The sequence below is a fragment of the Schistocerca gregaria genome, chromosome 6 (genome assembly GCF_023897955.1).
Source record: "Schistocerca gregaria isolate iqSchGreg1 chromosome 6, iqSchGreg1.2, whole genome shotgun sequence".
NCBI lineage: Eukaryota > Metazoa > Arthropoda > Insecta > Orthoptera > Acrididae > Schistocerca > Schistocerca gregaria.
In genome coordinates, this window is record NC_064925.1 from 179274789 (window position 1) to 179302464 (window position 27676).

The 27676-nt window shown below is 43.8% G+C and overlaps 1 protein-coding gene across 1 annotated transcript in view; it reads left to right on the forward strand.

Annotated features, from left to right (window-relative positions):
- LOC126278687 (cohesin subunit SA-2-like) overlaps positions 1-27676 on the forward strand; it is a 381965-nt gene that overhangs the window by 115391 nt on the left and 238898 nt on the right. The window contains exon 9 of the mRNA XM_049978948.1: positions 21014-21214. Coding sequence (XP_049834905.1) covers positions 21014-21214 — 201 coding nt within the window. The remainder of the gene's footprint in view (positions 1-21013; positions 21215-27676) is intronic.

A 27676-nucleotide genomic window follows, 5' to 3' on the forward strand; every position in this document is an offset into this window, starting at 1 on the left:
ACTTCCCTCCAACACATCCTTGTTGCATCCTGACACCCCCCTGAAGTTAAATCTCGATTAATACATCCCATCCTTCCTCTTTTTTTTCATTATCCTTTTTAATTTTTGCTCTGTATAGAAATTAAGGAGATAACTGCTGTCAGCTGCAGCGGGACATTATGCGGAATCAGCAGCGATGAGCAAAAATGTGTACTGGACCGGGATTTGAACCCAGGATCTGCTGCTTACTAGGCAGGTGTGGTAATCACTGCACCATCAGGGACACAGCATTATCACAACTGCACGGACTATCTCTGCACACCTTGTGGCTGATCCACATATCCACCTAGCACCCTGTCCGCAGTCCCTGACCCATTGACTCAACATGTGTTCATATAATTGATATGCCTAGTTCGGCAATGAATTTTCCTTCTTCAGTGTGGGTGCACAGATATGCCCAACATCCTGTGGGAATCTCAGAGTAGCGAACAGTATGTCACTGGACAGGGACTGGACATAGGTGGCACTTGGTGGCAATGTGGATTGGCTGTGAGGCGTAGGAAGATAGTCCATGCAGGTGCAATAACACCGTGTCCCAGATGGTGCAGTGGTTAATTCATCTACCTAGTAAGCAGGAGATCCTGTGTTCAAATCCCGGTCCAGTACACATTTCTGCTCATATCTGCTCATTCCATGTAATGTCCCACTGCATCTGACAGCAGTGATACCCCTTTAATTTACATATAGTGTTTCACAGCTGCAGATTCGTTTTGATACTAACTATCTGAGCATCTCACCTAATGTTGAAGTTCGTACTTTTATATCTAGGGATCGTATGAACAGCATTTCTGATTCCCAGTCCCAAACTCCAGCTGTCATAGACTTTTGATTACAACATTCTTTAGTATAATTTCCTGAACTGTTTTTTTCTTTAGTACTTAAAGGTATCATTCCCTACAATAGCTTGTAGTCTGAAGAAACTCTGGGCAAATGAAAATGCTCTTTTCGACACTTGTGAATTCACATAAAACATAACAATGCAAGTGTAATAGAGAAACCAAACTTATGAGAACAATCTGTACAAAATGTGTGACTTCTGTCACAATACTGTCCTTTTTCCTTTAGGCACAGTACCTGTACCTTACCTACGGGTTGACCCTTCCTCCTTCCATTTCGGTCGGTATGCCCCTTTAAATTCTTATTTTACTATGGTACATGTCAATCCCCTTCTTGGTGCCCCTGCCCGCACAGTATAGGTCAACTCTTCTTGGGTCTGCCTACCTGCCCTTTTCCATCCAATACATGCTGAGTGCACCCTCCTTCTCCTTCCTGAGTTGGCTTCATAGTTCATTGTCCTAGTATACCTCTTTATCTATGCTATAACTGAAAATACTTGGAAATGTTAAAATCCACCTCGCTCTCCACTCGTGCTTCTTAATACTTCACTTCATATCCTAGAATCCTCCATTACATTTCCATTCCTACACTTCCAATGGACACCACACATTATATATGTACATTTAAATATATAATACTCTTACTTATATATCTAAAAAGGAAGATGAGGTGATTACCAAACGAAAGCACTGGTAGGTTGATAGACACACAACCAAACACAAAAAATTCAAGCTTTCGCAACCAACAGTTGCTTTGTCAGGAAAGAGGGAAGGAGAGGGAAAGATGAAAGGATGTGGGTTTTAAGGGAGAGGGTAAGGAGTCATTCCAATCCCGGGAGCGGAAAGACTTACCTTAGGGGGAATAAAGGACAGGTATACACTCGCACACACACACATATCCATCCGCACATACACAGACACAAGCAGACATTTGTAAAGACAAAGAGTTTGGGCAGAGATGTCAGTCAAGGCGGAAGTACAGAGGCAAAGATGTAGTTGAAAGACAGGTGAGGTGTGAGCAGCGGCAACTTGAAATTAGCGGAGGTTGAGGCCTGGCGGATAACGAGAAGAGAGGATATACTGAAGGGCAAGTTCCCATGTCCGGAGTTCTGACAGGTTGGTGGTCGTGGGAAGTATCCAGATGACCTGGATGGTGTAACACTGTGCCAGGATGTTCTGGCCGTGCACCAAGGCATGTTTAGCCACAGGGTGATCCTCATTACCAACAAACACTGTCTGTCTGTGTCCATTCGTGCGAATGGACAGTTTGTTGCTGGTCATTCCCACATAGAAAGCTTGACAGTGTAGGCCAGTCAGTTGGTACATCACGTGGGTGCTTTCACATGTGGCTCTACCTTTGATTGTGTACACCTTCCGGGTTACAGGACTGGAGTAGGTGGTGGTGGGACAGTGCATGGGATAGGTTTTACGCCGGGGGCGGTTACAAAGGTAGGAACCAGAGGGTAGGGAAGGTGATTTGGAGATTTCATAGGGATGAACCAAGAGGTTACGAAGGTTAGGTGGACGGTTGAAAGACACTCTTGAGGGAGTGGGGAGGATTTCATGAAGGATGTATCTCATTTCGGGGCAGGATTTGAGGAAGTCATATCTGTGGTGTCGCCGCCAGACACCACACTTGCTAGGTGGTAGCCTTTAAATCGACCTCGGTCCGTTAGTATACGTCGGACCCGTGTGTCGCCACTCTCAGTGACTGCAGACCAAGCGCTGCCACACGGCAGGTCTAGAGAGACTTCCTAGCACTCGCACCAGTTGTACAGCTGGCTGTGCTAGCGATGGTTCACTGACAAAATACGCTCTCATTTGACGAGGCGATAGTTAGCATAGCCTTCAGGTACGTTATTTGCTATGCCCTTACAAGGCGCCATATCAGTTACATTTGATACTGTGCATCATATAATGTCAAGAGCGACGTTCGTCATTAATGGATTAAAGTTAAGTATTCCACCAGCTACGTCCGTTTTTCTCAATTCTAATTCCCTTGTCATGTTCCAGACCTCACGTCAACCTGCTTGAGCTAATACGCGTGCTTTCGGCCTCCTTTAGTAACCCTGTATTGGTTCTCCTGCCAACCACAACATTGGCGACGAGAGTAAAAGTGTTCTTATCTAAATTGCCCTTCAAGGTAACGAGCGGCAGCCTTTTTTGTTATCCTCGGTCGGCGTGAACACGTACCGTGTGATAGTCAAATTATTTCCCCAATGCGACGTAGCAACTCTGTCCTACGAAGAAATTTTGTCTGCATTAGATGCATATTTCAAAGAATTACTCAACGTTGTTGCCAAACAGTACACCTTCTTTCGTACAAAACGTATGGCAGGTCAGACTAATCGGGAGTGGGTTGCAACCTTGCAAGGCATTACTAGGGATTGTGCTTTTGAGTGTCAATGTAGATTCCCTTATTCAGATACTATGGTACGTGAAGCAATTGCACAGAACGTTTCTGATGTTCGTATAAGGGAACAGATTTTGAAACTAGTAAATCCCTCCCTTGAACAAGTGATGTACATATTGGATCGGCAGGACACACTTGAATTTGCTCAGGAATCATTTGAAACTTCGCCACTAGTGTGTCAGGTTAACCGCCCCGCTGGGCAAGCTGCATGGAGCAGTAAACAGCCCTCGCGCCCGGCTGCGCCTCTGCCGCCAGGCTCTCAGCCACGTGTGCCGTGCTGGCACGCAAATGCAGTGATCAAATCATGCCCCCAGTGTGCTACCAAACATTCGCATGAGAATTGCCCGTCACGCCAGGCTATTTACTTTTATTGTAATAAAAAAAGTCATGTTCAGAGTGTTTTCCAGAAAAAGCTCAGATCGGAACCTCAAAACCGTTCCAGGCCCTTTGCTTCGCGCTGGAATTGGATTCGAACCAAGGACATTCAGGTTCGCGAAACTTCGCCCATGGAAATTCATGTAGTTCATTCCACTCCGCCCAGTGCCACTCTCTCTAACAGTGACTGTGTTCGTCCCAAAAATAGTGTGCGTCTACATCGTCGGAACTCCCGTCAAGTCACAAGTGATTATGTACCAGTGTCAGTTCATGTTGCACGAGACAGTCGCTCTTGTCGTCAGCAGGACAATAAACTTTTTGTAGACTTGGACATTAACGACAAAGTTATACCATTCCAGCTCGATAGCGGAGCTGCAGTTTCACTAATCAATCAGGACACGTACAAACAGCTGGGCACACCTCCGTTGCGTGCCACAAATATTAAATTAACTAGTTATTCAGGTCAAGATATCCCTATGTTAGGACAGTGCAGCCTTCTTGCAACATACAAAGGACAAACAAAACTTGTTTCATTTTACGTCCTTCGTTCTTCTTCTGCATTAACTTGTTTGGTTTAGATTCATTTCAGTTGTTTAACTTGTCTATAGTAAATCAGGTCCTCTCAGTGAACCAGACTGTGCCTTCAGGCAGTGTTTCTCGTCTATGTGAAGAATTTGCAGAGATTTTTGCACTGGACCTCGGTTGCGCTAAGAACTATAAAGCACATTTGGAACTGAAAGTAAACACGCAACCGAAATTTTTCAGAGCGCGCAATGTTCCCCACGCATTGCGTGATGAGGTCGCAAAAACATTACACGATTTGGAATCACAAGGTGTAATTGAATGTGTGCAGGCTTCTCTCTGGGCATCACCCTTAGTAATTTTGCCAAAACCTTCCGGAAAGTTGAGACTTTGTGTGGACTTCAAGGCAATAGTGAATCCCCAACTAGTGATTGCAACATTTCCTTTACCCCGTCCGGAAGATCTTTTTGACAAACTGCGCCTGGGCAAATATTTTTCTAAGTTGGACATCGCAGATGCGTACTTGCAAATACCGGTGGACAAAGAATCCCAGCATGTTTTGGTGATTAATATGCATCTTGCATTGTATCAATTCAAACGACTGCCATTCGGGTGTGCATCCGCCCCTGCATTGTTTCAGCGATATCTACGAACTGTTTGTGCGTCGGTCCCTACTGCAGCTAATTATCTGGACGATATTGTGATCTCCGGAAAGACGGAAGGAGAACATTTGGCCAATCACAGAACATTATTTGAGGTCTTGCGACAAAATGGTCTTCGCTTGCGGAAGGACAAATGTGTGTTTTTTGCTCCGGAATTACCATACTTGGGACATGTACTCAATGCCCAAGGCATACATCCCAGTCCTACGCACCTTCGAGCCATACAAGACTTGCCGTTACCGCGGAATTTGGAGCAGGTACAGAGTGTGCTGGGAAAAAGTAATTATTATCACCGCTATATACCACACGCCTCTTCCATTTCAGCACCGCTTCATCACTTACGCTGTAAGGGTGTTCCGTTCGTCTGGACGACGTAATGCGAACGAACCTTTCGCCAGTTGAAATTGGCGTTGCTTTCCAATGCTTGCCTTATGCCATTCGATCCCCAGAAGCCCCTCTTGTTGATGGTGGATGCATTGGATTTCGGGATTGGTGCTGTGCTTGCGCACAAAGATGGATCGCATGATCGCCCTATTGCCTTTGCATCCAAATTGCTCTCGTCTGCTCAAATAAATTATTCACAGATTGAGAAAGAAGCATTGGCTCTCGTAATTGGTGTTACAAAGTGTCATGATTTCTTGTATGGTCGTTACTTTACCATCATCAAAGACCACAAACCTTTGACATCGCTTTTTCATCCGACCAAGCCTGTACCTCTACGTACAGTGCAGAAATTCATTTGCGGGTCTATTTTCCTCTCACAGTACCGCTACGATATCTTGTATCGGTACACTGCTAAGCACGGAAATGCCGAAGCGTTGTCCCGCTTGCTTGTTGCTGAGGATAGGGCATTTGATTCCTCCGAACTTGCTTGCATGTTCATTGATGCGGAAACCAATGGTGTGGTCGAATCGTTTCCGATTGATTTTCGTCGTCTAGCTATAGCCACAGCTGCCGACCCTGTCCTTGCTCTCGTTCTGCGTTTGGTTGCTACGCACTGGCCCTTGTCGAAGTTATGGATCGGGGACCCATTGGTTCGGCGAGTTTTTGCTCGCAAGGAGAGACTTCTTGTACGACATGGTGTTTTGCTGTTGCGTTCTGATAATGATCAGTCCAGGGTCGTGGTACCATGTTCGTTACAGTCCTCTGTCTTACAGCTTCTCCACCAAGGTCATTGGGGTATAGTGAGAACGAAACAACTTGCTCGTCAGCACTGTACTTGGTTCGGAGTCCATGCCGCTATTACGAATATGTGCTCTTCTTGCATGGTGTGTGCCGAACAACAATCAGCACCACTGCGGAAATTCTTTGCGTGGCCAAAAGCCACTTCCCCTTGGCAACGTTTACACATCGATTTTGCTGGTCCGTTCTGGAATGCTCGATGGTTGGTTGTGGTAGATTCATTCAGTAATTTTCCTTTTGTTGTCCAGATGTCTTCCACGACGTCATCTGCCACCATCCAAGCGTTATCTGCTATCTTTTGCATTGAAGGTCTTCCACAGACTATTGTTTTCGACAATGGCCCACAATTCATGTCCGCAGAATTTCAGTCATTCTGCAAGGCCAATGGTATTCAACATCTGACGTCCGCGCCATTTTCGCTACAGTCAAACGGTGCCGCTGAACGATTGGTCAGGACTTTCAAGTCACAGATGTTGAAGTTGAAAGAGTCGCATTCTCGGGAGGATGCGTTATTGCTCTTTTTGTCCTCATATCGCTCTCCGCCCTGAGATGGTCGCTCGCAAGCTGAGTTGCTCCACAGTCGTCATCATCGAACCTTGATGTCTTTGCTACATCCGCTGCATCAGGTTCCTGTGCAGCGGCAGACACCTGCTTTTGCTCCAGGCGACGTTGTCTACTATCGCCACTACCGAGGTTCATGGCGTTGGCGTGAAGGGCGCATTCTTCGTGGCCTCGGACGCGCTATGTATCTGGTTTTGGGGGCCTCTGGTGAGGTGCGTCGGCATCTCAATCAGCTGTGCCTCTGTTGTCGCACGGAATCTGCTGCTTGCCGTCTGTTTTCAGTGACGGTGCCGTCCAGTCAGTGCCCCAGGGACCCATCTACTAGCTCGCCTCAGCCCCAGGTGTTACCGACGCTGCCTTCCATTTTGCCCCATGACGACACGCCGCCACCACCGCCGCCGCTGCAGCCTGTTCTCCCACTGGTAACGCCTGCAGTGGACGCGTCACTGCAACCGCCGGGCGCCTCCCTGGGTCACACTTTCCGTGACCAGTTGTCCTCCGACATGGACCTCTTGCCCGCTCCTGACCATATTTCGTCTTCGCCCGTCAGGTGCCCCGGCCCAATGGAGATCGACCCTTCGGCCCCTCCTGTCTCTTTACGGGCGCATACACCGCATGTTAGCGTGAACCCTGGAGCAGGTTTTCAGGCGTTTCCTAGCTCTCCGCGGTCTGAATGGCAGGGTGCGGGTGGCACAGCCTCGCCTGTTGTTAGGCTCCTCACCTCGTTGCATACATCAACATGCGGTCCTCCCCACGGCGGGCGGAAGCCTTATGCCACAACCGTACGCCGATTTGTGGGGGAGGAATGTGGTGTCACTGCCAGACCGCCTTTAAATCGGCCGTGGTCTGTTAGTATACGTTGGTCCCCCGTGTCGCCACTCTCAGTGATTGCAGACCGAGCACTGCCACACGGCAGGTCTAGAGAGACTTCCTAGCACTCGCACCAGTTGTACAGCCGACTTTGCTAGCGATGGTTCACTGACAAAATACGCTCTCATTTGCCGAGACGATAGCATAGCCCTCAGGCACGTTATTTGCTATGACATAGCAAGGCGCTATATCAGTTACGTTTGATACTGTGAATCATGTAATGTCAAGAACGACGTTCGTCATTAATGGATTAATGTTAAGTATTCCACCAGCTACGTCCGTTTTTCTCAATTATAATTCCCTTGTCATGTTCAGACCTCACGCCAGCCTGCGTGAGCTAAAACGCGTGCATTTTGGCCTCCTTTAGTAACCCTGTGTTGGCTCTCCTGCCAACCACAAATGTATCCCTGCTGGAGAGCCACATTCAGAGTGTGATCCAGCCCTGGAAAGTATCCTGTCACAAGTGGGGCACTTTTGGGATTCTTCTGTAGGAGGTTCTGGTTTTGAGGAGATGAGGAAGTGACTCTGGTTATTTGCTTCAGAACCTCCCACAGAAGAACCCCAAAAGTGCCCCACTTGTGACAGGACACTTTCCAGGACTGGATCAGACTCTGAATGTGGCTCTCCAGCAGGGATACGACTTCCTCAAATCCTGCCCTGAAATGAGATCCATCCTTCATGAAATCCTCCCCACTCCCTCAAGAGTGTATTTCCGCTGTCCACCTAACCTTCGTAACCTCTTGGTTCATCCCTATGAAATCCCCAAACCACCTTCCCCACCCTCTGGCTCCTAAATTTGTAACCGCCCCCGGTGTAAAACCTATCCCATGCACCATCCCACCGCCACCTACTCCAGTCCTGTAACCCGGAAGGTGTACACGATCAAAGGCAGAGCCACGTGTGAAAGCACCCACGTGATTTACCAACTGACCTGCCGACACTGTGAAGCTTTCTATGTGGGAATGACCAGCAACAAACTGTCCATTCGCATGAATGGACACAGGCAGACAGTGTTTGTTGGTAATGAGGATCACCCTGTAGCTAAACATGCCTTGGTGCACGGCCAGCACATCTTGACACAGTGTTACACCGTCCGGGTCATCTGGATACTTCACACTAACACCAACCTGTCAGAACTCCGGACATGGAAACTTGCCCTTCAGTATATTCTCTCTTCTCATTATCCGCCAGACCTCAACCTCTGCTAATTTCAAGTTGCCACCACTCATACCTCACTTGTCTTTCAACTACATCTTTGCCTCTGTACTTCCGCCTCGACTGACATCTCTGCCCAAACTCTTTGCCTTTACAAATGTCTGTTTGTGTCTGTGTATGTGCGGATGGATATGTGTGTGTGTGCAAGTGTATACCTGTCCTTTTTTCCCCCTAAGGTAAGTCTTTTCGCTCCCGGGCTTGGAATGACTCCTTACCCTCTTCCTTAAAACCCACATCCTTTCATCTTTCCCTCTCCTTCCCTCTTTCCTGATGAAGCAACCGTTGGTTGCGAAAGCTTGAATTTTTTGTGTATGTTTGTGTGTCTATCAACCTACCAGTGCTTTCGTTTGGTAATCACCTCATCTTTGTTTTTAGATATATTTTTCCCACTTGGAATATTTCCCTCTATAATACTCTTACTTATGCTATACTTGTCCCACTATCCTTCAATTCGTCAGAATAGTTATTAGACTGACATTCCTTGAATGATTACCACAATCCATTCTCCTCTGTCTTGCTGTATGTAATTACTCACCCTTCCTTCTTAGTTGTACGTGATGTATATTCTATTGTACTTTATATTAATACATATGATGTAGCATGTTCATTATAAACCACAACGTGTACCTCCTTCTCCAATGTACACATACCAATGTAATAGCATCATAATAAACATTAATCCTCATAGTTCTTACTTATACAAGCATATCCCTGTACATGCCTATATGCGATGTGGAACTATGACAGTAACTAACAATGTGCGCATACTTCCTTTTGTGCACATACTTTCCCCTACAACACTTGACGGTTCTCACAGTATCTCAGTTTATACTTTTCCTGTTTGTATCTTTGTGTTTCTTTTTTTGTATGCTTACGGGTTGTTGTGTAGCCTGATTCGTCGGCCTGTTTATGTAAAATAAGTTGAATGTTATAGGAAACCATGGAAATTGAGAAGGACTTCAGCAATAGAAGTGTATACACATGGAAAGAGGGAGAGATACACCGGTACTCAATAGAAAAGTAAGAAAGGAAAAAATAGAAACAGTTGTTAAAATCGAAGAAGTGAAAGAAGATAGCCCCAAAGACAGGAAACTCTTCCCCCCCCCCCCCCCCCCTTCCCTTCCCCAGGATCCCTACTTCACCAGTACTTGAGTGAGAAGCCGGGGGAGGTATGATGTTAAACGTCTCCTGCAGACTTTACATTCTCACCTTCACCTCTGAAGCCCCTGAAGAAAAATCATAGCAAACCTTATGGAACGGCAAATGGTGAGGAACCAGTCACACTTGTTTGTGAGAGTTGTCTGAAAGGTGTGGTGTATGTGTGTGTAGTGTTAGCAATGTTTGTACTTGCACTACCCACCCCTTTCAAAACTAACCCAAACCATCCCCTCTGCATTACATCCTACAAAAGGTATAGTATATTCTGTATTAAGTGTAAAACTATGTATCATATTATCACAAATATATAATTATTCATACTATATTGTATCCTTCATCTATATAACAACCTTCTCAGTTTCTTCACCCAGGTTTTCATAAACAAGCTGGAGAAGAGATTACTCTCCAAGAAATGCTTAGGCCAGTATAATACTTAAATATACGCTGGTTGGCTAGGCAAAAATATGACCTCACTATACGCGAAGACCGCGTTGGTTGCTGTCGACATTACAATCGAGACCACAGGACAAGTCATGAAGACCTGCAAGGGTGATCCTGGAGTAACTGAGGAGGACGTCATAAAATGCCCTATTGGGCACAACTCCCTACCATCTAACCACATCTACTTTCAAATACTTAGTGGGTCCCATTCGCCACTGTTTTTTGTTAATTTCTTATCCGTTACCATTCATCAATACCTGTACACACAGGTTTGCATGGAAAACTGGTGAAGAGATTACGTACAAAGACTAATTTAGGCCAAAAATAAAACCTAAATATACGTGGATGGCATATATATTATGTACTATGTTGTTTCCTCTAAATCTCTTTATCTCTTGTTAAACTAATATTTCTTAGTAACACCCATAGACAAAATTAAAACCTCATTATTATCAGATTCGAGATCCTTGATGACTTGTGCGAGCGTGCTGCGAACTTACATCTAGATCGTGTATTAAGTGTTCCGGATGTAAATGCTGATATACCTAACCGGCAGTCCACTGCAGGAAAAGCTTAAGAATTCCGCTGACTAGAGCGAAGCATGCTATTGGCTTAGATACACCGAATAACCTTTTATTTAACATTACACTAGAGCAGAGTGTGCGGTTTACATATTATGAGACATTACCATATGATTCAGTCCTGACTCAATATAACAACAAAATCCATTAAGGCGATTATATAACGGGGAATCACAGTGTCCGTAAAACAAGCAAGACTTTGTATATTGACTGATTTGCAGCAAATCTTGCTTGTCCGACACGTCAAGATGAGTATGCAGGAGTAACTAAACTATACGGCAGTGTAAGAATTTGAGAATAGAATACAGAGATTGGAATAATAGAGAATTGTGAAGGTGGTTCGATGAACCCTCTGCCAGGCACTTAAGTGTGAGTTGCAGAGTATCCATGTAGATGTAGATGTAGATAGTTTAAGATTTGAAGAGAATTTGGGGTAGGAAAACGAATATGGAAGTAATACCAAACACAAATCGTGATCCGACGGTCGTCACTCCGCCCGCTAACACAGAGCAATAACGTCCTTCGAGTGTATACAACTTTAGGTCTTTTATGTTGTACTTTTCCTTTTCCGATCCATGTATAGACTCTATTAAAAAGTGTCTTAGGATGAATTATTGTTTGTACTCGGAAAGGTCCATCATACTTCCGAAAAAATTTATGTCTTTCTTTCTTTAAGGCCGAGCTCTGAAGATGCTGCCTCACAAGAACTAAATCATCAATGTTACATTGGGGTTCGATAGCCTTCTCATTATATTTGCCCACTCGTTGTTGTGCTCTGTCAAGTATGTTCTTACAGACTAGCTCCTGTTTAAGTTGGAAGTCATCTTCATGTTGCTCGGGCCATACAAAACATTTAATAATGGACTCTCCAACAAAGGTTTTACCTGTTACCTCCAAAGGTGTTAAGCCTATTGATAAATGTGGTAACTCATTTAAAATAAGCTCAAAATCTATCATTTTCATTGCCCATGATGTATGTTTTTCATGGCAGTATGTGTGGTATAACTTCCCAATTGCTTTCATAACCCTTTCATGTGGGTTAGAAGGTGGATTATAGTTGGAGATTAATATTCGATGAATATTTTCCCATGCTAGAAATTTCTTAAACTTGTTACTAGTAAACTGTGGTCCATCGTCGGAAAGGAACCGTTTCAGTTTTCCTACCTCAAGAAACTACTGTTGCACACAATATTTCTCCTTAAACCTTCTCTGAAAACAGCCCAAGATGAAAAAGTTTCATTGTTTACAGTTCCCCACTGTAAATCTGTCATGACTTCACTAGTTAATACAACATTAGGAGAAGTCACCCTGTTACTTACTCTATCCTGCATAAGCTTGAATTCTTTCCATAACTCATCAACATTTTTCTTAGTGTCATTGAGTTCATAAGAGAGAGTTGTAGGCAAGTTGTCAGAGGTTACCCTTGCAGCAAGTTCTGTGTCTGTCATTTCCTCTACCTGTTCCTCCAGACCACTTATATTTAGGGTGTCTGAGGTTGTCAGTTTTTCCTTAAAATTTCTCTCTGCGTCATCAACTCGAGTGTTGATGCCTGCAATTTGCAATTGTTCAATAGGGATCATCATATCCTGTCTTTCTACACTGTCTTTTTAAGGCATGCAACCTTTGCTTTACCACATCCAATGCAACATTGCATACATTCTGAAATGATCCAAATTTTTTGACAAGTCCCATTTCTACATTATTACATTTATCTTCAATGTCAAATTCTAATTTTTTAGTTAAATCTGGAAATTGCTCATCCTGTCTTTGGCTGAACTCAGTAAATAGTTGTTCAATGTGAGTATTCAGAGGAACTGATCAGTTCACTCTTTAAATCTAATTTCAGATTTTCAACCTTATTATTCAAAGAGTCAAACTCAGTCTTTAACAAAACTGTATTAGCTGCTTGATTGTTCAAGGTTTTGCTTTGGTTACTTAAAATTTCGCTCTGAGCATCTAACTTGGTGTTCAATTGTGTATTCACTGAATCTAACTTAAGACTTCGTTCACTTAGTTCTTGTCTTAAAGAAGCATTTTGAGTATTTAAATCTGCTCTTTGAGCATCTAACTTAGCATTTAGTTCTTTTGATAAAGCCGCTGAATCTGCTTCTGGGCTTTAAGTAAATTCAATACCTCAGACCAGTCTGGTGCCTCTTTACTCACTGCCATAGCCTTGGCTGGTTCTGAAGTTTCCCCTGTTTTTTGAAGGCTGTCCATATCCCTATTGATTTTCTACCTAGTGATCATCTAAAACAACTTCCCCTCTAAATGTACTAGCTACAGTACTATAGTCTCTGAACATTATTGTTATTCACTCACCCAACGTTGAGTTTTATGCTGCATCGCCGAGCAGGCACTGGTGAGTAGCACAGGCGCCAGTAGTGTTGAGCGTTGGTTGTGGCATCGGCGAGCGGACGCAAAGTTAGCAACGGTGAATGGCAGCTGTTGCAGTCAGCAACAGTGGCGGGTTACTGTGTCGGCATCAGTGGCTGGTTACTGTGTCCGTGTCACCTGGTTACTGCACCAACGTCGGTGGTTGGTACCGCGTGTGTGAGAATTGCTTCCTCCCCACACCCAAATCTTCTTATTCGAAGTATTTTCTTCATCTTCTTTTGTGTAGTATTTATTACATCATTCACCCCTTTTTCTGTTCAGGCCGCACCCAATTCTCTGGAACAGTTTTTCAGATTTGTTACTATTGGTTGCTACGGCAACCCCAATATCTCATTATTTCAATTTATTAAAAAAATTCCTCCTTTTCGAGTCCTGATCACGTCAGTCGCCATGTTCTGGCAGTTTCCAGTGATAATAGGAAGCTGTGTGGTCCTGGTGTGCAAGACTCACATGTCCCATTCATCGATGGACTTACTTGGAGGTGCTTTGCCGATCTTTTCAGTATAGCCGGCTGCGTCTATTTCCCCAAGTTCTTCTCCAACAGTATAATGCTGTTTGGAGGAATTTTCTCTACTCTCAAAATGATTGCGTACACTCAAGATACTTTTAAATCAATCCCACTATATTTTCACTTCCACAGACAGAACACCACATAATAGTTTTCACATAAATAAACAGTGTTTCGTAAGCCCAATGACTCTGGTACCATCAAAACTATTAAGTACTTTTACAATAAATTCAGTTCCAGACATCTCTCAAAGTTCTTACAAGCTCGCCATCACTCTCTCAAGAGAGTAAGTAAGTAAGTGTCTTTTCTTTTCTTCTAACACAATTCACCTGTTCACAATAATGACTGACGTAGCACCATCACAGAGTAAGGCGCGCTTGCTCCTTGTGCTCTTGTGCTGGGCGTGTAGCTTATGTGGCGAATGCGGCAACCACTTGCCCGCATCGATCAACTGTAGCATTCTCTTGATACACATCCACCCTGCGTAAACAGAAAACCAGTGCGAGGTTGACACTCTCCCATCTCTCACTCTTGTACGTAAAATATTGGGTGTTCAAGACAGTGGAGAGCCGAGGGTCTCTAGAACTGGTGTCAAAATTCTTGAGGCACTACATCATGGCTCAGAGGAACCCTGACAGCAGTGCCACCATGTTGGATAATGCTTTTCGTGCAGCCACTGGATGTCGTGTTATGACTCAAACTGTGCACAATAGGATGCATGATGTGTGACTTCACACCAAACATCTATGGCAAGGTCCATCTTTGCAACCATGGCACCATGCAGAGTGGTACAGTTGGGCCCAACAACATGCCGAATGGATCGCTCAGGATTGGCATCACGTTCTCTTCACTGATGAGTGTCACATATGCCTTCAACCAGACAATTATTGGAGACAACCCGGTTAGGCTGAACGCCTTAGACGCACTGTCCAGCGAGTGAAGCAAGTTGGAGGTTCCCTGATGTTTTGGGGTGGCATTATGTGGGGCCGACGTACACTGCTGATGGTCATGGAAGGCGCCATAAATCTATACAATACATGAATGCCATGCTCTGACCGATAATCGAACCATATTGTCAGCATATTGGCGAGGCATTCGTCTTCATGGACGACAATTTGCTACTCTGTTGTGCACATCTTGTGAATGACTTCAGGATAATGATACTGCTAGCTTAAAGCGACCAGCATGTTCTCCAGATATGAACCCTATCAAACATATCTGAGATAGATTGAAAAGTGCTGAAAAGTGCTGTTTGTGGACAGAGTGACCCACCAACCACTCTAAGGGATCTACGCCGAATTGCCGTTGAGAAGTGGGACAATCTGGACCAACAGTGCCTTGATGAACTTGTGGATAGTATGTGTTATAATCTTTAATCACCAATAGTTGCGTGGATATTCAAACACTCTCACTTAGAAACAATAGTTGGTTACATAATAACAACTCAGTATCTCTTATCCGACTGCCGTGCCGTGACATGCGGCCGGGACTGCCGTGCCGTGACATGCGGCCGGCGCCGTTCGTAGCTAGGTGGCGCTCCTGCGCTCAGCCGAGTTGCGAAGCGCCTCTATCGCCGTTTGCACATACTGTCGTGGTGGCACTGTCACAACACTTTTCTCCCCTTGGGGGGGGGGGGGGGGAACACTCACTTCCTTGGAGACATGGACAGTGCGGAGACATCCATGGCCTCTTGTGAGGCCCCGAGAAGACCTCACAGAGAGACACGAGAGTATGGTCGAAAATGTCCAGGATGGAAGCTCGTGCGTGGAACGTGCCTCCTGGACTCTGAGGCAGCATCTGTAGGTGTCGTGGACCTGGGGGTGTGCTGCAGCGAGATGGGCCCCGGAGAAGGTGGCGTTGCGACTGGGGCTGGTTCCGGCGTACTCGGAAGCGACAGCGACATCGACTGTCTCAACATGTATGGTAGATCGGCAGCAGCGACAAGACTGGCTTCTCGGGCTGGTGGAGGCGAAGGAAGGGGCGGTGGCACCGGCGTGGCCACCACTCGTGGGCGCATCTGGTCGTAATGGCAAACAACCATGCCATCGTCCATACCTATTTCACAAATCTGGCGGCCGCGAAGAGCCTTGACCACCCCTGGAATCCATTTAGGGCGAGATCCATACCCTCGTGCCCACACGTCGGCGCCCACCGAGTATTTTTCCACACTAGGGGACACAGCACAAGGCCTGACAGGGTGAAGCAGGTGCAGTAGAGTGCGCGGTTGATGGCCATGCAAGAGTTCAGAAGGGCTGCGATCACCCAGAGGCGTGAACCGATAAGAACTCAGAAATTGCAGCAGAGCATCATCTGTGGAAAAATCACCAAGGAATTTTTTCATCTGGCTTTTGAAAGTGCAGACAAGGCACTCGACCTCCCCATTCGACTGCGGATGGAAGGGCGGTGCTGTAACATGATGAATCCCTTGTCCAGAACAAAAATCATGGAAGGCCTGCGAAGAGAACTGAGGGCCATTGTCCTTGACGATCGTGGATGGAAGACCTTCTAGCGCAAAGATTTTGGACAAAGCCAGCGTCGTCACCGCAGTGGTGGGTGACGGACATCGAACAACAAATGGAAACTTAGAGAAGGCATCAATCAACAGTAGCCAATAAGTACCGAGAAAGGGGCCGGCAAAGTTAGTGTGCACCCGTTCCCATGGCTGTGCCGGATCAGGCCACGGAGAGGGTATTGTATGAGGTGCAGCCAGTTGTTGAGCACACTGACCACACGAAGCAACCATGTGGGCGATGTCCGAATCAATACTGGGCCAATAAACGTGCCTGCGGGCCAGGGACTTAGTCCGAGAAATACCCCAATGGCCTTCATGCAACAGTTTGAGAACATCTTTGCGAAGAGAGGCTGGCACCACAACCCGTGGAGATGCACCATCCGTGGCCAGAAGAACAACACCATCACGAACAGACAGACAAAGGCGTAAGGCATGGTAGTTGCGAAGGGGATCCGATGCCCAGCCCTTGGTCCTGTCCGGCCAACCCCGTTGAACAAAACCAATCACCTGACGCAGGACCAGGTCCCGCGCAGTAGCCGACGCGACCTGTGAACCTGTAAGTGGAAAACCCTCAACCGCACGACGTTCTTCCTCATCAATGTGGAAACGGAGTAGTTCATCACGATCAAAAACCGGGTCGGGGCCCATCGGCAATCGCGACAATGCGTCAGCGTTGGTGTGCTAGGCCTTGGGGTGATAGTGAAGCTCATAGTGAAAACGACACAAGTATAAGGCCCAATGTTGCAGGCGGTGAGCTGCCTTATCTGGAAGCGACACCGATGGGTTGAACAGAGAAACCAGCGGCTTGTGGTCAGTGATGAGGTGAAACATAGAACCATACAAAAAAAACGCTGAACTTTTTTAGAGCATAAATGATAGCGAACGCCTCCTTTTCGATTTGAGAGTAATGCCGTTGCACATTGTTGAGGGTCTTGGAAGCATAGGCGATGGATCCTTCCGACCCATCCTCATACCGATGGGTGAGATCAGCCCCTAGACCATACTGTGACGTGCCAGTCGCCAGAAGCAAGTGCTGACCTGGACGGAATGTGGCAAGACAAGGTGCCGACTGCAAATGAGCCTTTAGGCGGACAAAAGCCTGTTCACATTCGTCAGACCAACAGAAGGCGACATTTTTGCGTAACAGCTGATGCAGAGGATGAGCAACCGCCGCCACGGATGGAATGAATTTGTGATAATAAGCAATCTTGCCTAGAAACGCCTGAAGTTCTTGGACCGTAGACGGCCAGGGTAGAGCGTTAATGGCAGCAACGTGCTGACGTAGAGGACATATACCCTCACGGGACAAGTGGAAACCAAGATACACAATGGAGGTTTGGAAGAACTGTGACTTGTCCAGATTGCACCTCAACCCATCCGAATGCAAAACCCGAAACAGTGAACGCAAATTGCGAAGGTGCTCCTCAGTGGAGACCCCCGTGACAACGTCATCTAGATAGTTTATGCAGCCGGGAACGGAAGCCGTGAGCTGTTCTAAAAACTGCTGAAAAATGGCTAGCGCGCTAGCGACGCCAAATGGTAACCGCTGGTACTGATACAACCCACAAGAACTGTTGATGACGAGAAATTCCTTGGAAGAATCATCCAATGGCAACTGATGGTACGCCTCCGATAAGTCAAGTTTGGGAAAGAACTGACCCCCAGCGAGCTTGGTAAACAACTCCTCAGGACGGGGAAGAGGATAAGTGTCAATGAGGCTCTGAGCATTGACAGTGGCTTTAAAATCACCACACAATCTCAGACTCCCGTTTGGTTTAGAAACCACCACGATTGGCGATGCCCATTCGCTGGAAGTAACAGGAAGGAGAATTCCTGAAGCTGTTAACCTGTTTATCTCAGCCTTGACAAGTGCACGCAACGCCACCGGAATAGGGCGTGCCTGGTAAAACTTAGGGCGAGCTGTAGGTTTAAGAGTAATGTGGGCTTCAAAATCTTTGGCACGACCCAGACCAGCAGAGAACATGGCCGAAAATTCAGAACACAATCCATCCAGCTGTTGATACGGAATATCCTCAGATATGAGGTGCACATCATCATCAATGGAGAACCCGAACAACTGGAAAGCATCATAACCAAACTGGTTTTCAGTGCCCGCATGATCCACCACATAAAACGTGAGGGGCCTAACAACAGACTTGTAGGCAGTGGAAGCATCAAACTTGCCAATGATAGGAATTTTCTGTTTATTATAAGTTCTCAGATTTCGTGTAACTGGAGACAAGGGAGGGGAGCCCAACTCCAAATACGTGCGAGAATTAATGAGAATTACTGCAGAGCCAGTGTCCACGTGCATGCGAATTTGTTTATCCAGAACACGAACAGTAACAAACAACTTATTTGTTTGAGAAAGCACACAGTTAACATCCATGTTTGATGCCTCATCCTCGTCGACAGGAACTTTAGGGGACTGTCACACAGAAGCAATGTAGCCTTTTTTCCTGCATGAATTACACGTGGCCCAACGTTTTGGACACGCGGCCCTGTCATGCTGTACGAAACAATGTGGACAAGAAGGAAGTGCAGAACGAACCTGATTCTGTGGTTGCTGTTTTCGCTGCGAGCGTTGCGGCTCAACGCGACGTTGTTTACGCTAGTGAACCGCCGTTACATCTTCGTTCTCTTGTGAAACAGGCAAATTGTCCGTGTCGAAAGTTGACTGTACAGCGTCTAGATTACACCATGCATCTATTTGCGCGCCAGCAGCGTGAGACACTTCAAAGGATTGAGCGATGCTTAGAACTTCCGACAACGTCGGGTTTGTCAGTTGTAGGGCACGTTGCTGAACTTCTTTATCAGGAGCAAACCGTAGAATAGCATCCCTAACCATTGAATCAGCATAAGACTCATGATGAGTGTCCATGACAAACTGACATTTCCAACTCAGGCCGTGTAGTTCCGCAGCCCAAGCCCGGTAAGATTGATGGGGCTGTTTACGACACCGGTAGAACGCCACGCGGGCGGCAATGACGTGGGTGGTTTTTCGGTAATAGTTAGACAATAAGTCACACATTTCTTGGAAGGATAGAGAGGCAGGTTCCCGCAGAGGGGCTAAGTGAGATAGCAGCTGATAGATCTGTGGGGAAATCCAAGATAGAAATAATGACTTACACATAGGAGCATTGACAACACCGAAAGCCAAGAAGTGTTGCCGCAAACGCTTCTCATAATCCTCCCAGTCTTCAGCGGCCTCGTCGTAAGGAGGGAATGGAGGCGGAGAAGAGGAAGACAGACAATGAGTAAGCGACGTCGACAACGCCTGAATCGCAGCCATCAGCTGTGTTTGTTGAGCCATCAGCTGTGTTTGTTGTGCCTGAATAGCAGCCGTCAGCTGTGTTTGTTGTTCAATGAACGTTTGCATAAGCTGTTCCATGTCTGCCCCATCATGAACACACAAATCCACAACGCAGTGAAATATGCGACCTCGTCGCCAATAAGTGTTATAACCTTTAATCACCAATAGTTGTGTGGCTATTCAAACACTCTCACTTAGAAACAATAGCTGGTTACATGATAACAACTCAGTATCTCTTATCCGACTGCCGTGTCGTGACATGCGGCTGGCGCCGTTCGTAGCTAGGTGGCGCTCCCACACTCAGCCGAGTTGCGGAGCGCCTCTATCGCCGTTTGTGCGTACTGTCATGGCGGCAGTGTTAAATGTCGTGGCGCTGTCACAACAGTATGCCACGACGAATACAGGCATGCATCAATGCAAGAGGATGTGATACTGGGTATCAGAGGTACTAGTGTGTACAGCAATCTGGACCACCACCCCTGAAGGTCTTGGTGTATGGTGGTACAGCATGCAATGTGTGGTTTTCATGAGCAATAAAAAGGGCGGAAATGATGTTTAAGTTGATCTCTGTTCCGAGTTTCTGTACAGGTGCCGGAACTCTCGGAACCGAGGTGATGCAAAACTTTTTTTTATGTGTGTTACTTGCAAAAGCTGAGTGGTGTGTTCCTTTTACTTCTACTTTATTCGTGTATATTGGTAGTGCTATATATTCCACCTCTGGGAGGCATGCAATTCAGGCTCAAAATTTATTAGTTTATCAGTTTTTTTATAGAACTAAATAAATGTTTTAAGGTTTTGGCTTTAACCATCTGCCATGGTTGATAAGTTTTAACAGAAATTACGTTTAAATGATGGCCAGTTATTATACCTCTTTTCAGTTTTATAGCTTTCTTGTGTGGATTTTTATTTTTAAAGTTTTTATTTAACATGTGCACATGAAAATGGATATCATTACAAAGAAGTTGAATTGGTGGCTAAAACTTACTTTCAGGAGATGAAATACCAGTGCTATTGATATACAAACAATAATAATAATAATAGTTATAAAATAATAATAGAAGTGCAGAAATGGACTCAGGAAACTTAGAAAAAGGATGGAGGTTTCACTCAATCCCCAGGACCCTGAAGTTAAGTGATGGCTGGTTATTATGTTCCTTTCCAGTTTTATAGCTTTCTTGAGTGAATTTTCCTTTTTAAAGTTTCTTACTTGCACTAGTCATATAGTAAAAATAATTAAAGACATTAATGACCCATCTGTCGTGTGTCCAAACACAAAATCATCATTGGTCTGTTACATGACAATCAGCTGTTACAGGATCTCTCAGCTGTTTTAAGTATTTGTTAATTGACTGAAAGAGGTTAATAGGCTTTTGCCTTTCAAAACAACAGTTGCAATTATATTATAACTCTTGTTTCTTCCTTTTTTTACAGTATCCTGATCATGCTAGATGTCTGGTTGATGCATTGTGGGATAATTGTGATGAGCTGAGAAATTGGCCCGAAATGTCCAGACTTGGAATGGTGCAGAATGACACTGGCAACCTGCCAGCAGTAAAAATTATTGTGAGTTGCATAGAGTGTGCAGTTTCTGGTAAATCAGTGACAGGCGATGCAAAATTAGGGCAAAAAAAGGTAAGTTCCAAACTTTAATATTACACATAATAGTTAACAGTTGTGAGCAGTTTGTATGTTAGAGCTTTCAGTATTAATTTCTATCCCAATTTAAACAAAAGCATGATACAGAATAGTGTATAACAATACAGATAAGAAAATTGCAAAATCTAAGGATGAATGTGATACCTTTAGTGATATGGAATTCCCTTTCATCCATCTTTTTTAAATTCTGAATTTCTTGTTATCAAAATGAAGTATAATGGAAGCTGTAACATTGATACGTATATTCTTTAGAATACTAACATAAGTTGTATTAGTGACTTTCTTCTTAAGGGCTTTTGGTACAGAAGTTGTTGAAACTGAGTCTGAAACGTTATGAATCACAGACAAAGTGGTGATTCATAATCATTGCTCCATTCTGCAATTTTATTCATGACTTGGAAATGGACCAGTCATCATGGATGTTTTTAACCTCTATGTCCATGCTTCATACACAGTAGCATAATTAACAGCACCTGCTTCCTAGCAAAACAATTATACGTATCTGTTCACCCAAACACTTCTATTCTGTTTTGTGCCATTCTTCATGGCCGTTTATTTACTTTCTTGGAAAATATAAATGGTGCAAATTATGTGTACTTGGAATATGTGAACGTTATATTATTACTGCAGTTTATATTTGTATCTAATTCTGTATTGCCATTACATTACACTTAATTTTTCTGGGACTATCTACACAATTAAACCACTGATCTACAGTTAATGCAGCATGCCATTTGCAACACAAGTCTTCGCAGATAGTACTTATATTGCAAAATTAGACTTAAAATTGCAGCATCAGTAAACATTTGCTTGGGAAAGAAACATTAGCATAATGATATGGTGGGACTATTCTAACCATTGTGAGATGAGATTTTTAGGCTTCTTGACCCACTTTTTTCCCTTTCTCTCTTGGGAATCTGTTGCTGTCAGACAGTTGTGTGTTTTTGTAGATTATGACAAAAAACAGATCAAAATAATGTGTCACGCCTTTATTCTCTCGCGTAGTTGTAGCAGCGTTCACTTACACTTTGCTCTTGCTTGTTCACAGTGTTCTACAGTTATCCATTAAACAACATGATTTCCAGTTTATTGTACTGAACTTATGTGTTTTTATTCTGATGGTGTCAGTCATTTAATCCACCATTTTTATAGATGGTCTCGTAATTTTTAGGTACCACTATGTTGATAACATTTTTGTCTCACAGATGAATTACATGTGTGAAATGTTATACTGTTACCAACATGGCCCATCCAAACACCTATTCACATGTGAAAAAGTAAAAAACTGAACTTTGTAGATCTCACAATAGGAAACAAAAATCATCAAACCCATAGCATCCAGCAAATCTATACACAGCAGATCCAATCATCCTGCAACACACAAACTGTTAAGGTAAGGAAGTTTTAGATACACACTAAACAGATTTAAAAGATTCCATACACACAAAGTAAGTTTTTTGACAACAGAAAAAGCCATAAATAGGAAATATTATGGAAACGATAAATACTGTTCACCATACAGCAGATATGCTGAGTAGTCAGATAGGTATAACAAAAAGACTGTCAAACAATGCTTTCAACCAAACAGGACTTCATCAGTACTGGACAACATACATGCACACACACTCACACAAACCCAACTCACACACATGACCAGTTTCTAGCTGTGAAGGCCAGACTTGTTGCCTTAGTAGCCAGAGACTGTGGTCGTGTGTGTGTGTGTGTTTGTGTGTGTGTGTGTGTGTGTGTGTGTGTGTGTGTGTGTGTGTGTGTGTGTGTGTGTATTTTGTCTAATTCTGATGAAGGCGTGTTAGACCAAAAGCTTGGTTTGACAGTCTCTTTGTTGTGCCTATATGCGACTCAACAGATCTCCGCCATATGGTGAGTAGCAATTATCCTTTTCATAATATTATCATTATTCCATCCTGGATTTTTCAATTGTTCAATAAATAAGAAAATATTATGAGAAAACCAGGATACAACTAACATGCAGTATGAGGAATACAACCCAAAATTGATTAGAAATGCTAACTGCAGCCTCAGATAAATTGAACAAAGCAGGCACAGATCAGTTGATCAGCAATGGCAGTGAACTTTTTTATATAATGTTTAACAAACCATTGGAGAGAATAGATTGCCACAAAAAAAAGCACAACTCTCACACGCATGGCCTCTATCTTGAGGTGCTAATGCCTGATTCAGCAGTCAGGCCTTAGCACCTGGAAGGATAGGCTGTACGTGAGTGAGTTACGCTTGTGTGAATCTGTGTGGGTTTTCTCCTTCTGAAGAAGGACTGTATCCAAAAGATTAAATATTTTCAGCATTCTGTGTGCCTGCTTATCACTCAGCACCACTTTTATGTGGTGAGCCACTGTCTATCCTTGCCATATAGTTGTTATTCAATCTTGTACTTTCCATTATGTAAAGTTTAGAAACTGTAGAATAAGATCATCAGAACACCTGTTTTTGTTGTTATGATCACTGCTCCATAGACATAATGTTGCTGCTCTCCTTGATAATGTATCTTATGCAAGTCTTTCCATACTGTAACAATAATGAGGGTTCCAGGCCATGTATATACTCCCTTCAAACTCAAGTTTCTCTGAACTACACAGATGGAAATTGTCTCTCCGGTGTATGCTGCACTCTTGCAATTCTCCTGGCCTAAACCTCAACTATACTGAATCCCACTGCCTCATTTTTGCTTTCCTCTCTATCTGTTTTCCACACTACTACTTCCCTATACAGATTGTGTACAGCCATCTCCAGGGCTGATTAGAGAATATTTCTTTGTACAAGTGACATCATTTGGTGTCCTGCCTCCCACTTTTCCTTTATGCACTTCCACCCATGTCACTTTTCACTACTAACTGTGATGTGCAGGGTTTCTGATAAAGTACAGGGTGTCCCACTCAACCTTCACTGATTTCTTTCAAATACCGGTGTTGGGAGGAAAGGGGGGGGGGGGGACGACGACAGTAGACATGACAATGAAAAATGCACCATATTGTAGAGCATCTCATAGAATTTATTTATTTATCATCAATACACCTCTAGATGTGAACCTGTTGTAGCACGAAGAATATTGAGTCTATATTCAATTTCTTCCAAGTTCTTTGTAACATTTCCTCTGTTATTGTTGCAATCGCATTAGTGATATGATGTCACAACGTAAGAATACCATCCATTTTGGTTGCATACATGCGGCAAAATGTCGGGTGAACGTGGTGGCCAGGCAATGGGTCCTCTGCGTCTGATCCAACGATTGGGAAATTTCCTATCCAGGAACTTGGAAACAGCCATTGACCAATGCGGTGGAACTCCATCTTGTTGAAAAATTATGTTAGGTTGCAAATCTTCCATCTGAGGGTACACAAACTGCTCCAACATGTCCCTATGCCCTGACCCATTCACTGTTTGTTCCGCAAGGAAGAATGGTCCAGCAATCCTGTCGTGCATTATCCTGCACCAGACTTTTATTTTAGGACTATCACGAATATGTGCAACAACAACAGGTCGGTTTTCCGAACCCCAATTCCAGACATTATGCCTATTAACCCTTCCTGATAGATGAAAGGTTGCCTCATCTGAGAATAAACATCTTTCCAGGAAGCTGGCATCCATATCAATATGCTGCAGCATATCTACAGCAAACAGTGGTCAGCTTGGTTTGTCATTCAGCATCAGATGTTGTAGAATTTGCAATTTGTAAGCACACATATGAAGACACTGGTGAACTACACAATGCAATGTTGATCGAGGTACATCAAGTTGTCTAGATGCTTGATGAAATGACTTACGTGGCCTTCTGAGAAACGTTTGTCTGATGTCGTCCACTGTCTCTTCTGAAGCTCCATAACGTGCACCGCCAGAATGTTTCAGTACACTTCCTGTTGCCAGAAACTTCCTGCACCATTCCTTAATTGCTTTCACATCAGGTGGATCACATTCATAGACATGATGATAATTTCGTTGCACAGTAATCAGTGATTTTGTTTCTGGAAACCACACTACTGCTTGCCTGTGGTGCTGTGGAGTCGCCATTTTCACTTCATGGACCCTGCTGCACTCTGGCGATGATACTTGGCACTTCTGATGCGGGAATATAAATTCTTTAAGCTGCTCTACAATGTGGTGCATTTTTCATTGCCATATCTACTGTGGTTTTTCTCTCCTGGGTCCTTGAAATCAGGGAGATTTGAGTAGGACACCCTGTACATAATGACATGCTCTTATCAAAAATTGCGAAGAGTGGTGTCACTGGAAAACTCATGCAATTGCTAGAAACATATTTAAAGGGTAGACAACAGTGCACGGAGATTATCTACTGAAATGGAGAAACACTGGACAGTAGAACGTCAAGTATACAAAAATATACATTTTGGTGTTCTTCAGGGTTTTATTTTAGGTACAGTCCTATACATATGCTATGTAAATGATTTCTCAAGTTCTCTTGAAAATAATCAATTGATCACTATGTATGCAGATGATACATCTGGTGTCTGCTATGCAATCAGCCCAGCCCACTAAAGAGATACATAACTATTTGAAAGGCAAGAGCTCACTTTTGAAAGAGAGAACTGAATAATAATAATAATAATAATAATAATAATAATAAACTAATATTATTCGTTTTAAACCAAGTGGTCCAAAGAGACATACTGTGATTGATGAAATTCTACCAAAAACCTGTACAGATTGTAAATCCTTGGGTTTATGCATAGATGATCGACTTTCATGGAAGGAGCAAGCTGAATATGTCTGTAAAAATAATAATACCCAGTCAGTCCATATGTATTAAGAAGATTATCACCATATCTTAATTCTGAAACTGTAAGACTGTATATTATGTATTAGTGTATCCTTTCTTGTTTTATGGAATAGTTCTGTGGCGTGGGACATGCCAAACTATTATGAAAAGGGTTTTCGTACTGCAGAAGTGAGCCTTGAGGATCATAGCAGAAGTAAAACCATGAACTTCTTGCAAACCCCTATTCAGTAGACAATATTCTCACAGTTTATGGCATAAATATACTAGAAACTATAATGCTAGTGAAAGAAGGCACTAAGATTACAAAAAGAAACATGGATATCCACAACTGTGGAACAAGGCATAGAAAAGATTTTCATATAGTTAAAAGAAGATTAACAGTGAAAAGCCCCTATGTCAAAGGAGCTGTTTTTAATTACTTGTTACCAAATGAAGTTAAGATATTGACAGGGGATACTTTTAAAAAGTGAGTCAAGCAGTGGCTTATCCAAAAATGCCCATATAACTTGAATTTATCATGGATTACAATGTAATAAGGAATAATGTAAACAAAAATATTGCAATTGTAAAAAGTTTATACTTAGTTGAAAATGCACAAGCGTGTTAAATTACATGTTATGAGCAATAAATTGAATGGAATTGAATATTATGGTACAATCTTTCACTTTGGCATCCCTTGCACTTCTCTTGAGTTTGGTGCACCAAGCACCGCTACTAATTAGGTGGCTTGTGTCGCTTGGGCCTCAATCCAGTCTGGTCCTTCTCCCACCATTCTTCCCCCCTTTCTTTCCCTCCCTCACCCCCCCTTCTTCTATCCCTCCCTCCCTCACTCTCTCCCCCCACCTCCACTCCCATGTCTACTCCTCTCACTTCCCCTCTCTCCCTCCTTTTCCACCACTCACCCCTTCCCCTCTCTTCCTCCATTTCCATCCCTCCTCCCTGTCCTTTTCAGCTCTACGTTGTGTAACTCCTCTGTCCACTTCCATGCTCTGTATCTCTTACTTGCTCTACCCTTTGAACTCCTTCTGTTGTGTTGTGCAGCCACTGAATCATCAGGCAAAAGACCTGCCTTACACTTTCCTGTTACTCCCTCCCTGCCTCATTCATACTTCCCTACTCCCTCCTCACCTCCAACAGTAAAGTCTGAGGATACAACATTTCACAGTTGTTTTGTAGCCAAGCTTTTGGATTCATTGATTGAGGTTGAAATCTTGTACCCATTTCAAATGTAAATGAACAATCTCTATTAGCAGTAAATTTATTCATTTGTTTGTCTGGAAAAATCATCCAGAAGTTAAAAGTTTTATTATTATGTAAGAAGATTTATTAAGGACCAAATCTTCTTTTGAATGTTTTCTTATTTTTGTGTGATTTATTCTATATGAGTTCCTTGACATCCTAATAGTGTTAAAACTGTAATTGCCATCATGACATGCAAAGTAATCAGAGATGGCAGAGAATCTTCGGCACGAATCAAGGGGCAAGGAATACCAACAACCAGAAGATTATGATGATAATGTAAACTCCGATTGTGGATACACTTGTTTTTTGCTTCAGAAGTTTGGAGTTTGTTTAAAAACGAGATGTACCTAGTTGATTAATATCAGATTACTACATAATTAAAGGTATAATAATAGCCAACCTACCCAGAGTTGACGAATCCTGGT